The 12,067-nt window shown below is 34.5% G+C and overlaps 2 protein-coding genes and 1 long non-coding RNA gene across 3 annotated transcripts; 2 read left to right on the top strand and 1 right to left on the bottom strand.

The window, feature by feature from the left end:
* Positions 1-1,912: 1,912 nt before the first annotated feature.
* On the top strand, positions 1,913-2,908 carry LOC108663850. The gene is made up of 3 exons (XR_001929949.1): positions 1,913-2,109; positions 2,210-2,319; positions 2,577-2,908. It is a non-coding gene; the product is annotated as an uncharacterized LOC108663850 (long non-coding RNA).
* A 1,962-nt stretch (positions 2,909-4,870) lies between these two features.
* LOC18586895 (polyubiquitin 9) lies at positions 4,871-5,962 on the bottom strand. Its single transcript, XM_018129727.1, has 2 exons — positions 5,735-5,962; positions 4,871-5,437 (listed from the first exon to the last, which is right to left on the bottom strand). The coding sequence occupies exons 1-2, from the start codon at positions 5,960-5,962 to the stop codon at positions 4,871-4,873; spliced, it is 795 nt and encodes a 264-aa protein (XP_017985216.1).
* Positions 5,963-6,726: 764 nt separating this feature from the next.
* LOC18586896 (protein RBL) lies at positions 6,727-11,594 on the top strand. The gene is made up of 5 exons (XM_007010477.2): positions 6,727-7,036; positions 7,144-7,242; positions 8,042-9,126; positions 9,200-9,458; positions 11,265-11,594. The coding sequence occupies exons 1-5, from the start codon at positions 7,018-7,020 to the stop codon at positions 11,459-11,461; spliced, it is 1,659 nt and encodes a 552-aa protein (XP_007010539.2). The 5' UTR covers positions 6,727-7,017; the 3' UTR covers positions 11,462-11,594.
* Positions 11,595-12,067: the final 473 nt, after the last annotated feature.

Genomic DNA, 12,067 nt, shown 5'->3' with positions numbered 1-12,067 from the left:
GCGTAATGCTTGAAGTAGCAAAAAGGGAGTTGACATTGGCCTTCTCGGTGCCAGTTGCTTGTGTTTGTGAGTTTTCATTTTATGGTTCGATCCATTGATTGAGATCCATCAAAATTTGATACAACAAGAGAGAAGTTAAATGTTGGTTGAGATATGCATATTAGAGTATTTAATTCTTGCCTTATGTGTGTCTGTTGTCTAAAACTTTTTGTTATATCTATCTATCTGTTTTCAGTTATTTGCTTGTAGCATGAATACTGAGATTTATATATTCATTATTTAGGTACAGATATTTCAACTCCTAGCAAACCTTCCATACTCTGGCTTAACATTGATACTATTGATGCAAAAGCTTGCTAAGCAATTGGATCAATGTTTCCTCATCTAATAGCACAAGTATGGCTCTTTCATTGTTCATTATAAACATTATATTTGGGTAGAATGAGTTAATAATATCAAATGTTTATGATGTTATCTTTTATATACATGGATATTAATTTGATTAGTAATTAATGTTGGTTGCAGTTCTAAGTTGCAGAAGCTTTTGTCTAAAAGAGTTATGTAAAGGTCAGTTCTTTCTTCATGACCTTTTGATCATCTACACTATTGCTTGAATGGCCTTACACGGCCATATAGGAACCGAGATAAGACTCATGACCCAAAATGGCTAACTCAAAAGTTAACAGACCCACCTGATTGCGACCTATAATCTTTATAATCGTACGTATGAAATCCAATGTTAGAAAAGAAAAAGACATTACCGATCACCAAGGTTGAGTCTATTTAGTTGTAAAATTCAAAAACTGAAATTGATGGTGTACTCATCTATGATCCAGAGAGCTGTTTGATCTCTGAAAATTAAAGGGAAGATAGAGGGATTAGAAATTTATATCATCCTCTGCTCATACTCAAGGTTAGGTATTTCAGTTTGGAAAAGCATTTCCATTTTTCTTCTTAACAGATTTTGAATTTCAAAAGGCAATGCTGTTCATCTTACTTTCACATTGAAACTTATATGATTTTTTCATTATACATTTTTCAGGCTTACCGGGATTATCTGTCATGTGGAAATTTGTGTGGTTGCTGTCTTTCCTGCCAATTTGATTTTATCTTTTTTAGATGGTAAGAGGGTAGTTTAATTTAGTGTTAAGGTGTTTTTGCCTCTCTTTCATTCTTCAGTTTGGGTACAGTTGGATCTTAAGGAAGTTCTAAATGCCAGTTCAATACTGAAACTGGGTGTGAAATTTTAAAGATTTGCTAATTAGGAAAACTTTGATAAGGACTTATTTGCTAGTTAGGAAAACTTTAATGGATAGATATTCAATATTTTTTCTTGGTTTTCTTATCGTTTCATTATGTATCAAAGAAAGAGCATTTGTTCTTTGGTGGTTGCATATTGTTGAACCTATAGATTGCAATTTCTATGGAAATTGACATGAACCTTTAATTTTTCAATTTTATATTCCTCAGTATTATCATAAAACTTGAACGAGGGAATTTAAAAAATAAAAAATAAAAAATGGTAAGTGGCACTGTAGCGTAGATTTTGTTTTTTACCATAACAATTGTATGGATGCATTAAGCTTATGCTTTATGGAGAAGTTTCCCTATCACTTACCATTTTTTACCAACAGTGAAATTGAACCCAGGCATCAGTGACACCGCTGTTGCAACAATTAAAACCAACACCCAAGCTTTTGCTCTTCCCTTTTGCCCTAAATCATCTTACCTACTTGAGTTTTACTTTGTAGTCAATCCATGCCGTAGTTCAAAGCTGTCCATAACTCATGTCCTTTTGAAGACCTTCAGATGGTTTTTCATCTTGATGAATGGACTGGATACCTTTTCAGAGACAGAATATATATCCATAGTTGCAAGCATATTATAGAAGATTGCCAAGTAACTAAATACTGGTATCTGTCTTTGTGATTTTTTGTAGAATGGAGATGCCAATAATTATGACTAGCATCCGAAATTTGAGTTTCAGAAAAGATACCTAAATTAATCTTGATGTTTTGGAATTGATTTTGTGGGTGGTGTGCAAGGTTCACCAACTACAATTTATGAGACAGAGATCATAGTAGCAGGCTAACTCAAGTTAGAGATCAGGTTTCAATTCTAAACAATATTTATACTTCTTATTCCACTTGATTTGAACTTGAGTAAATCAAAATACCAAACTATTAATTCCTGCTTCTGGAAATGCAAGCATGTTGAAAGCTCCTTTCACCTAAAAAGATGAGCTAACATTTTTTCTCTCGGATCTCTACTTGGATTTCGCTTTTTGCCCCATAAAAGGACTAAGAGATTCATGAAGAGGTTAGTTCTTTCTCCAAGACTCTTAAATGTTATCTATATTTACAGATATTGAAAGAGAAATGGTCTATACCAAGCTTTGATTGATTTGGCGAGTTGTGATTCTTGCCTATAGCTTATTTCTTTGGTTTGATGTCTTTTTACTGTTATTATCTTTTGGCTACAGCAATTGGCCATGTACAACCCTCATCTTCATATATACATGGTGCATGCCCTCTTTGGATTTCATATTTATAACCCAAACTCTACTTTGGATTCAGTTTTAGCATGGCTCCATCTCTCACTAACCATGATGGAATGGAAGTTTGGTCCATGTTTCATTTGATGCTGAAGAAATATTGTTGCACTCGGAACAATGGGTTGAAGCTGGTTATGTCAGTATGTCAGTCAATTTACAGAATTCCAGTTGTCTGCCAAACGAGATTCTGTATTATCAACGTTGAAACTGCAATTCAAAGTTGAAGTAGATAAATCTCAGCTTTAGAATTTATGGCTGATAAATATTACCATCTGAATCTATTGTAGAATAAATATGAATGCAATATAATGTCAGGGTGTGTGTCTTAGCTTCCAAGTTCGATTGCTATCAAAACTTGTTTTGGTATTTTCTAAAACCTTGATGCTGTATTGATGGTAAGAACTCTAAACGTCAATGTTACATGATGGAATAATGTTTCTGATTATTATTTCATAATTGTACAATTTTTAATTTTTAAAAATTTTTTCATCTCATTACTTTTTTATTATAACACTATAAAAATATTAATATTCACCATTTGTGTAAACAACGATCATTAAAATACTTTTTATTATAATTATTAGTAAGATTTATTTAATTTATAAATAAAAATTTTGATTGTGATGAATGATTTCATTAAAAAATATATTTAAATTTTAATAGTATTAAATAATTTAAAAATTAATATTTTAATTTAAAAATTTTTAAATTAAATATAAATTCTTTTAATATTTTAAACTAAATGTTAATATTCATCAAATCTATACTTCTAAGTTTGGTATAATTTTTTTTTTGTTTTCTAAAAAATATATTACGTCCTGTAATTTTTTGTGATCAATGGATATTTTTCTCGTTAACTCGTAAAATTTTTTACTTTTAAAATAAAATTTTTATCTTCGAAACAAGTATAAGTATTAAAAATATTTTATGTCAAAATAAATAGACCCATAATCTTACATTATGTTGAGTTTTTTTTACAATGTAACTTAATTAATGACATTGTATGGAATGGTGGTGCACATCCCTCGCACCAATTCTATCTTCGTGGAAGGTCTTGCGTTGTTAATGAAAATAGGCCATTGACTTGGAAGGTCTTGCGTTGTTAATGAAAATAGGCCATTGACTTTTGATTCATCCCCATTCTGTTGGTGTATGGGTTGGGCTTTGAACCAGCCTGCTTCAGTGTAATATTCTTGAATGACAGACCAAGCTCTGCACGAACCATCTGCTTGAAATTCCGCAGTCTTGATGTATCATTGATGCAGGGACAAAACTGTTTGCTTCCTGAGATAATCCGAATGCCAATCTTTATGAACAGGACAATTTCAGCCCCATCATGAATCTGATAAACTCGAAGCTGGATATCATTGTCTTCGTAGGGAAGGTCTTGCTTGTCAACTTCGACCCCAAGCAGCTCCTCCACTCGCATTTTCAAGTCATCGACAGTTGCATCAAGCGGGTGCCTCCCGCATTACCTCCATCTTCATGTCACCAAATTGATCACCAAGCCTATAATCCGTCGCGTGGAACAAAAGCCAAGTCAGTATGTCATACTAAGTTTTAAGTTTGTATGCATGCATGCATCTTCCTTTGTATATGCTGGAACCAAACCGGCAATGCTCCAACTGACTGCAAGCCAAATCTTTCTTCAGTTTAATCTCATCATGTACAAGAACCTTGGGATTCTCATTGACGGGCCAATCAAACTCCATTAAGAATCAGATTCCCCAATCCACAACCCATATCAGACTCATGTGCTTTAATCCAAAACAACCCCAATGATCAGTCTCTTTTCCTGGATCCGGGCTGGATCAAACAAGTTTGAAAGTGCCATTGACAATAAGGATTTTGCAGGGTGATGGAAAGAGCAAAACAAAATTCTCATTATTCTTATGAGTTATGGGCTTAACCTAGCCGGTGATGTCAATTCTTACTTCTGTACACTTCTGGTTTTTAAATAAATCAGAGTAGAGAGACTTTTTAATTTCGGAAAATAAGAGAAAAAACCAAACCTGTTGGAAAATATGTAATTACTTATTAGGTCAATGATGCCTTAGTGATAACTGTGTTCTTGGTTGATATCTGGTTTGATTGGAAATTTTATCTTTATCAAGCAATAGAGACTTAAAAAAGAAAGTAATATCAAAAAAGGGGATTAAACTTTTGGTAATGTCTTGCCTCATCTGCCCTATAGAAAGGAAAATGTCAGCAAAGAGATGAACTAAACAGGCATTACCTACTGCAAAATGTTGAAACTAGCATGAGGTTAGAGTAGCAACGAAAATTCTAAGACTAAACAAAGAAAATGAAAAAGGTTCATGATCCGTTGGTAACCCTTCCGCGAAAGATTTCAATGGTATCACCATTGGCAACATCTTGCCACCTAAACGATTTATCATCGTCCAGTATACTCTGTTTATGTATGAAGAAGTAACCTTCTACAGGGAGATTGATCTGACTTCTTTGCTGCAACTTTTCCAGTTCTTTTCTCAGCTCTTTCACATTGTCCGACGGATTGACTTCCACCGGTATCTTCACGGTCCCCCGCCAGGGCAACACCATCACCTTCAGCCGTTTGGTCCCCTTCTTGGCCCTCTTCGACGACCCTGCCCCTGAACGTATGGCCGTCGGCTTGATAAATACGTCAATCTCAGCATTGTCCGTGAGCTCACAGTCGCGTAAAGATCGATGGTCTTGCAACTCCTCCCTGTTTGACAGGAGCACCAACCTGTTGACAGGGATAGGTTCCATCTCATGAATCTTTTCTTTTAACCGTAGGACGGTGTCGTCCACGTCCATCTCAAGAGGAACGGAGGCCCTGGAGGATGGTATCTTGATCTTGAGTTGGATTTTCTTGGACGGGGAAGATTCTTCTTCATTAATCTCGACTCTCCCTGAACGAATGGCCGTCGGCTTGACAAATACGTTAATCTCAGTATCATCCGTGAACCCACAGTCGCGTAAAGATTGATGGTCTTGCAACTCCTCCCCGTTTGACTTGAGTACGAACCTGTTGACAACGGTAGGGATAGGTTCCATCTCATGAATCTTTTCTTTTAACTGTAGGATAGTGTCGTCCTCGTCCATCTCAAGAGGAACGTAGTCGTCAGAGGATGGTCTCTTGACCTTGACTTGGATTTTCTTGGACGGGGAAGATTCTTGTTCATTAATCTCCATCACTTGAGGTTCATCGGCGATGAGGAGTTGAACTCGACAGTCCTGGAAGAGTACACAATACTCGACATCCCGCTCATCCTCGAGAACTTGGCCATTGAATACAAGAATTTGTCTAGCCACAGGAATTCCCTGGTACTTCTGCACCTTTTCTTTGATTTCCAGGACAGTGTCAAAGAAGCCGATTTCAATGGAGAAAGCTCTGCCTTCCGGGGTCTCAAAGATGATATCCATTTCAAAAGATTAAAAGACTTGGGATACAAAGCTAGATCCTAGAGATGAATGAATGGAGAGACTTCTCTTAAGTTTTTGTGCTTGAGAGTGTAACTATAGAGGGGGAAAAGATCCTTTAAATCATTATATATGAAATTAATAAATTAAAAAGGTTCAATCGAAATAAATTATTATATATGTACTAAATTCATACAAAGGCTAATTACATAATTTTATATTTTTTTTCAATTTTTAAGTTGACTTGATATTAACTTAGGCGATTAAATTAATTTTAATCGAGGTTCGCCTATATTCAAATAGATTATATTAGAGTAAAACCACTTAATTGTAATTAATAGAATTTTAATAGTGGTTTCAATAAAGACATAATGCTTTATAATGATCAAATTAGATACTATGTTTATATTTATATATATTCTTAAAATATATTATTTAACTATATAAATACATTTTATATAACTTTTAAATTAAAAAATTATATATGCAATTTAACTCTTAATTACACAAATTGTTATATATGTACTAAATGTATATACTTTATTAATTGTAATTAATAGAATTTGAATCTTGATTTTAAAAAAGACATGATACTTTATAATGATCAAATTGGATATTATGTTTATATATATTCATAAAATATATATGATTTAACTATATAATAACTAAATTCTAAAAATTATATATATAAACATATTATGCAATTTAATTGTTAATAATTAATAATAAGGGTTAATAACCATGCTCCAATGTCTCTCTCTTGCATGTGGCTCTGTGGAAAAAACATGAGAAAAAGACAAAAGGCTACATAAGAACCGGGAAGGTTTCAACTTTGTAAGGGAATTTCCCTCTCTAATGCCTTTATTTCCCTAAGTTAAATAGTTCAAATATTGGTGCGCATATTCTTTCCTCGGATTTTTCTGTTCTTCTTTCAGTAGAAGTCCAAGTCGAAGGATTTATTGGGTTTTGTGTTTTGCTGTTTACCTCTTCGAAAATTGCTTTCCTCTGTCTCTGTGGGTCTCTCACTGGCACCCTAAGCACAGCAACGACAAGGGAAGATGAATGCCCCAATTATTGGTAAGACGTCTTCTCTCCTTCTGGCTTTCGGTGGTTTTTTTTTCTTATAAATATTTTGGGTTTTTTGCTGATTAATGTGAAAATAAAATTGGGTTTTTTGGTGGAAGATCCGCTGCAAGGAGATTTTCCAGAGGTTATAGAAGAGTATTTGGAGCATGGGGTTATGAAATGCATTGCCTTTAATCGCCGTGGTACCCTTCTCGCCGGTAACTCTCTCTCTTCTACTTTTTAATTTGTTAAAAAGAATGTGGCTATGATGGGTGCCTTAGGAGAATTGGGTTAAACACTATTTGGGGGAGTTTTTCCTTGAGAATTCAGCTACTTTGAGTTGCAAAATATATATATTTTTTGCCCTTTGGGTTAAGAATTACTGGACTGTTTCTTCAACAAAAAAAAAAAAAAAAAAAAAGAATTACTGGAAGTTTTAGTAGTATGAAATTTGAAGAAGAATAAGAGAAAGAAAACCCCATGTATATTTGTCAATAACTTCACACAATCTGAAGAAGAAAAGAAGAAAATCCCATAAAATATCACATCTTTTCGTCATGTACAATTTTGTTTAAACAGTATTGGCTTATTTTCTCTGTTTTAATGTGTTTTCTGTCACCTTTTTAATCTGTTTTCTAAATTTAAGTTGATAAGTTTATTTATTGTTGCAGAGTAGACTATTTAGTTCGTTAGAATAAGTCTGATGAATTCCATACTAGATAATTTTAAAGTAATTGTTATTTGCAATCTACCAATTGTTTTAATAATAATAAAAGAATTAAGGATAACTAATAACTACTTTAATCCTTCTACAAAGATTTTCTTTTCCTTTGTTTTTTGTTATCAAGTTTACGAAATTATTCACAGTTCCGACTACGTTTCTGTTGAACCTGCTATTTTGTTATTTTTTTTGTACTCTCTTTCATAGATTAAGACAATCCTGTAAGTAAATCATGAGGTCTTTTCAAATTTATTTCCCAACTGATAGTTGGTTTTGGTTTCCACATTCTATGCCAGCTGGATGCTCTGATGGAAGTTGTGTTATTTGGGATTTCGAGACTAGGGGCATTGCAAAGGAGCTCAGAGACAGAGACTGTACTGCTGCTATAACAAGTGTTTGCTGGTCAAAGTATGGTCATCGTATTCTGGTGTCTGCTGCTGACAAGTCATTAACGCTTTGGGATGTTGTCAGTGGTGAGAAGGTGACACGTATAGTTCTGCAGCAAACCCCTCTACAAGCTCGTCTACATCCTGGTTCTTCAATTCCATCTGTCTGCTTAGCTTGCCCCCTATCATCTGCTCCAATGATAGTTGACTTAAGTACTGGAAGTACAACTGCACTCCCAGTCATTGTTCCTGATATGGGCAATGGTGTTACTCCTCCTTCACGCAATAAGAACTCTGATACGACCCCTTTCACACTAACTGCTGCATGCTTTAACAAGAATGGGGATCTGGTATATGTGGGGAACTCCAAAGGTGAAATACTTATAATAGATCACAATAACGTTAAAGTACTTGCTATAATTCCCATTTCTGGTGGTGCTGTGATCAAGAACATTGTTTTCAGCAGAAATGGGCAGTATCTCCTGACAAATTCAAATGATCGAATTATCAGGATTTATGAAAATCTTCTGCCTCTGAAACATGGTCTCAAAGCTCTTGATGACCTTAACGAGACCATTGAAGAGGAAGATACTGTTGAGAAGATGAAGGCTGTTGGATCCAAATGCTTAGTTCTTTTTCGGGAGTTTCAAGATTTAATCACGAAGATGCATTGGAAAGCACCTTGTTTCAGTGGTGATGGTGAGTGGGTAATAGCGGCTTCTGCTAGCAAAGGAGAGCACAAGATCTACATATGGGACAGGGTTGGTCATCTTGTAAAAATACTCGAAGGTCCCAAGGAAGCAGTGTTTGATTTAGCGTGGCATCCTGTCCACCCTATTATTGTTTCTGTTTCCTTGACTGGCTTGGTTTATATATGGGCTAAAGACTACACTGAAAACTGGAGTGCGTTTGCTCCGGATTTCAAAGAGCTCGAGGAAAATGAGGAGTATGTAGAACAAGAAGATGAATTTGATCTGGTGCCTGAAACTGAAAAGGTGACAGAAAAAAGACTATGTGAATGAATCATTTGACTCTCCTTGGGTTTCTAAAATATTCTTATTGTTGCAGGTGAAAGAGTCAGATGTGAATAAAGACGATGAAGTTGATATTGTGACAGTGGATAAGGATCCATTCAGTGATTCAGATATGTCACAAGAAGAATTATGCTTCTTGCCAGCCATTCCTTGTCCTGATGTTCCTGAGCAGCAAGACAAGTGTGTGGGAAGTTCTTCAAAGTTGATAGATAGTAATCATTCTGGATCCCCTCTTTCGGAAGAGAATGGACAGAATGGGCAAGCAGCCAACAATGCATCAAGTCCACTTGAAGGTAAATTCGTGCCCCTCAAAAGTATTACAAATGTTTTACATTTCTTTCAATCCAGTTTACAAGGAATAACATGCTAGCTGCATAAATCAGTGAAGTTTGTTGGTCCCTATTTTTTAAAATAGGTTCAACATAAGTGAGTTTAGAACCCACATGAGTTGTAGGGCAATCTTTCTTGTTACTGTTACTGGTAGCAGTGGTTATGCCAACTTCATAGAAAATGGGAATTCTGAACTTTGGGTTTTGATATGTAATTATTATGTGTGGATTATGCTTACTGCCATTATAGCCTACAGTATCTAATTCTGTATGATGTATAAAAGTTTCTTTTAAGCCACTTGGGCGTAATTTGTGTTATTGGGATGGATAGAGGGATCTGGTAGAGTTCTTAATTAAAATTTTAGAGTTATTATCTTATACAAGAAGAGAAAATGTTATTTTTTTGTTTTACTTATATTCTCTATGTAATGAACTTTAAAAAAAAAAAAAACTGTGTAATCTATTATTACGAATTTTTAGTTCTTCTTATATGATTTCTTAATTTAACTACATGTTTTGTTTGATTATAGTTGAAAATGACTAAAAGTTTAAATCAAATTTTAGTAACAATTAATTATACTTTGTAGGGAAACATCGTGCACGTAAGCATTAATTGCAGTAATTGCTGGAAAATTTTGAGTTTATACACATGCATATTCGCTATAAATCTGGACTCTACACATTTGATGATTTTTTTTCTAGTTCATTTAAATTTTGGAACAGTATTATTATTTTGTAAATAGAAGCAATGCCTCTACACCAAAGTTTTCATTGATTTCAGGTGTGATATCACTATTGCAGTTTCACACGTTAGTAGTAGAAGCTAGTCATGATTAATGTAAATGTTCACAATTTCCAAGGGGAATTCAAGTATGTAACTTTGTCATTGAGTTGGGTCAGGATGCGGGTATTTTGTCATAACTTAGATTTACTTGGTCTGGTGTCGCCCATTGACAATCTTAAGTTGATTATTATCAAATGCAACCAATTTAAGTAACCAAACCTTTAATGGATTGGTGGGCTGGCATGGTTCTGACGGAATGTTTGGCCTGGCTAAATTTTCAACCTGATCGTATTTAGTGTTGAAATCTCCAGTATTATGGAAATAATGAGTGAACTAAAATGGATGTTTATGAAGACAAAAAAAAGTAAAGTGGAAGAATCTTAAGGAATTTGATGCATTCTGAGTCAGTTGCATTTGAATCAGACTTTATTTTAATTGAATCTTTACCTTCAAGCTAATAGAAAGGGGGCTTGGTGAGCGTGTGTGGAAAATAGATCAAGTTCACTTGTGTGACTGCTAATGAATTGAGTTTTGCTGGATGGCTATGATTGTTTTGTATGTAAGATGTAGGAAGAGTCAAAATTGCTTTGGTTGTCTTATCTAGGAGATTTTGTCAATATGTTTTATAATTAAAGAGCAACCAAACAATTTTTAGTTTTTTTTTTCTGGATTTCTTAGTTTGAAGTACTGTTTTATCTTTCTGATGTTAAGGAAAGTTGAGAATGTTATTGCAGATGATGACATGAATTGAAAAATATATTTCTTTAGATTTTCATAAGATAATGTAAAAGCAGATCATTGCAGTTTGGAAGAAAAAATGCTTAGCCTAGTGTCTGTATTTTGAGAACAGAGCTAGATACCATTGAGTGGAAATTTAAGGATCCACATAAACTTTTAGTCTCTTAGTCTTATGTCAGATTGTTGCTGTTCTATGTTGGCTTCCCAAATGGACCATGGCTTATGTGTTTAAATTGTTTCTGTTTCAGAGGACACGGGAGGAACACGGTTGAAACGGAAAAGGAAGCCTTCAGAGAAGGGGTTAGAGTTACAGGCAGAGAAGGTCAGGAAGCCCTTGAAACCCTTGAAATCTTCTGGTAGGTTGTCAAAAACAAAAAATAAATCTGTTGTCGATCAGGATTATGGCAACAGTGTATATGCAGATGATGGCTCTGATGATTACTAGTAGATCAAAATTGTAATATATTTGTCATTTGGACTGGCGAAGGAAAAAAAAAGTGAGTGGGAGGAAGGGAAAACCTGTAGCTGGACAGCTTAGAGCTATTTATCAATTTTCTTTTCGAGGGATTGGCAAACAAGGATTATCTATAGATGCATATCTCACCTAGTTAGATGACTAAATTCTGCACAGAACAAGAATAACTTTTGTTTAGGCAAATACTGGACAAGGTCAGGGTAAAAGGTCAACTGAATATCTTAAACACCAGCGTGTATGGTGGTGGCTATTTTTCTTGTCAACTTTTTTTTTGGGCTGGAGTTTTTTTTTTTTTTTTTTTATAATTGAGGGTGGGGGATTCAAATTTTATTTTTTAAGTAGGAGATTATGCACCAACCAATAAATCAAATGCTTTGGTGTTGGATCGAAATCCTGTTACTTGTTTAGTATATATAACTTTTAATAGCCAGTCTGGATGAAATTTTAGTAATTTGAAATAGGAATTCACTTGGTTCCACAGTGAGTGTGACATTGATTCTTTGTGGTATTCTGGAAGAAGATGAAAAAGATTTAATCTCAAAAGACTCATTTTGGAACAGAGGAATATTTTGAAAA

This window comes from Theobroma cacao, unplaced genomic scaffold (genome assembly GCF_000208745.1).
Source record: "Theobroma cacao cultivar B97-61/B2 unplaced genomic scaffold, Criollo_cocoa_genome_V2, whole genome shotgun sequence".
Classification (NCBI taxonomy): Eukaryota; Viridiplantae; Streptophyta; class Magnoliopsida; order Malvales; family Malvaceae; genus Theobroma; species Theobroma cacao.
The sequence above is the reverse complement of the archived record's forward strand: the minus strand, read 5'-3'. Positions and strand labels throughout refer to the sequence as shown.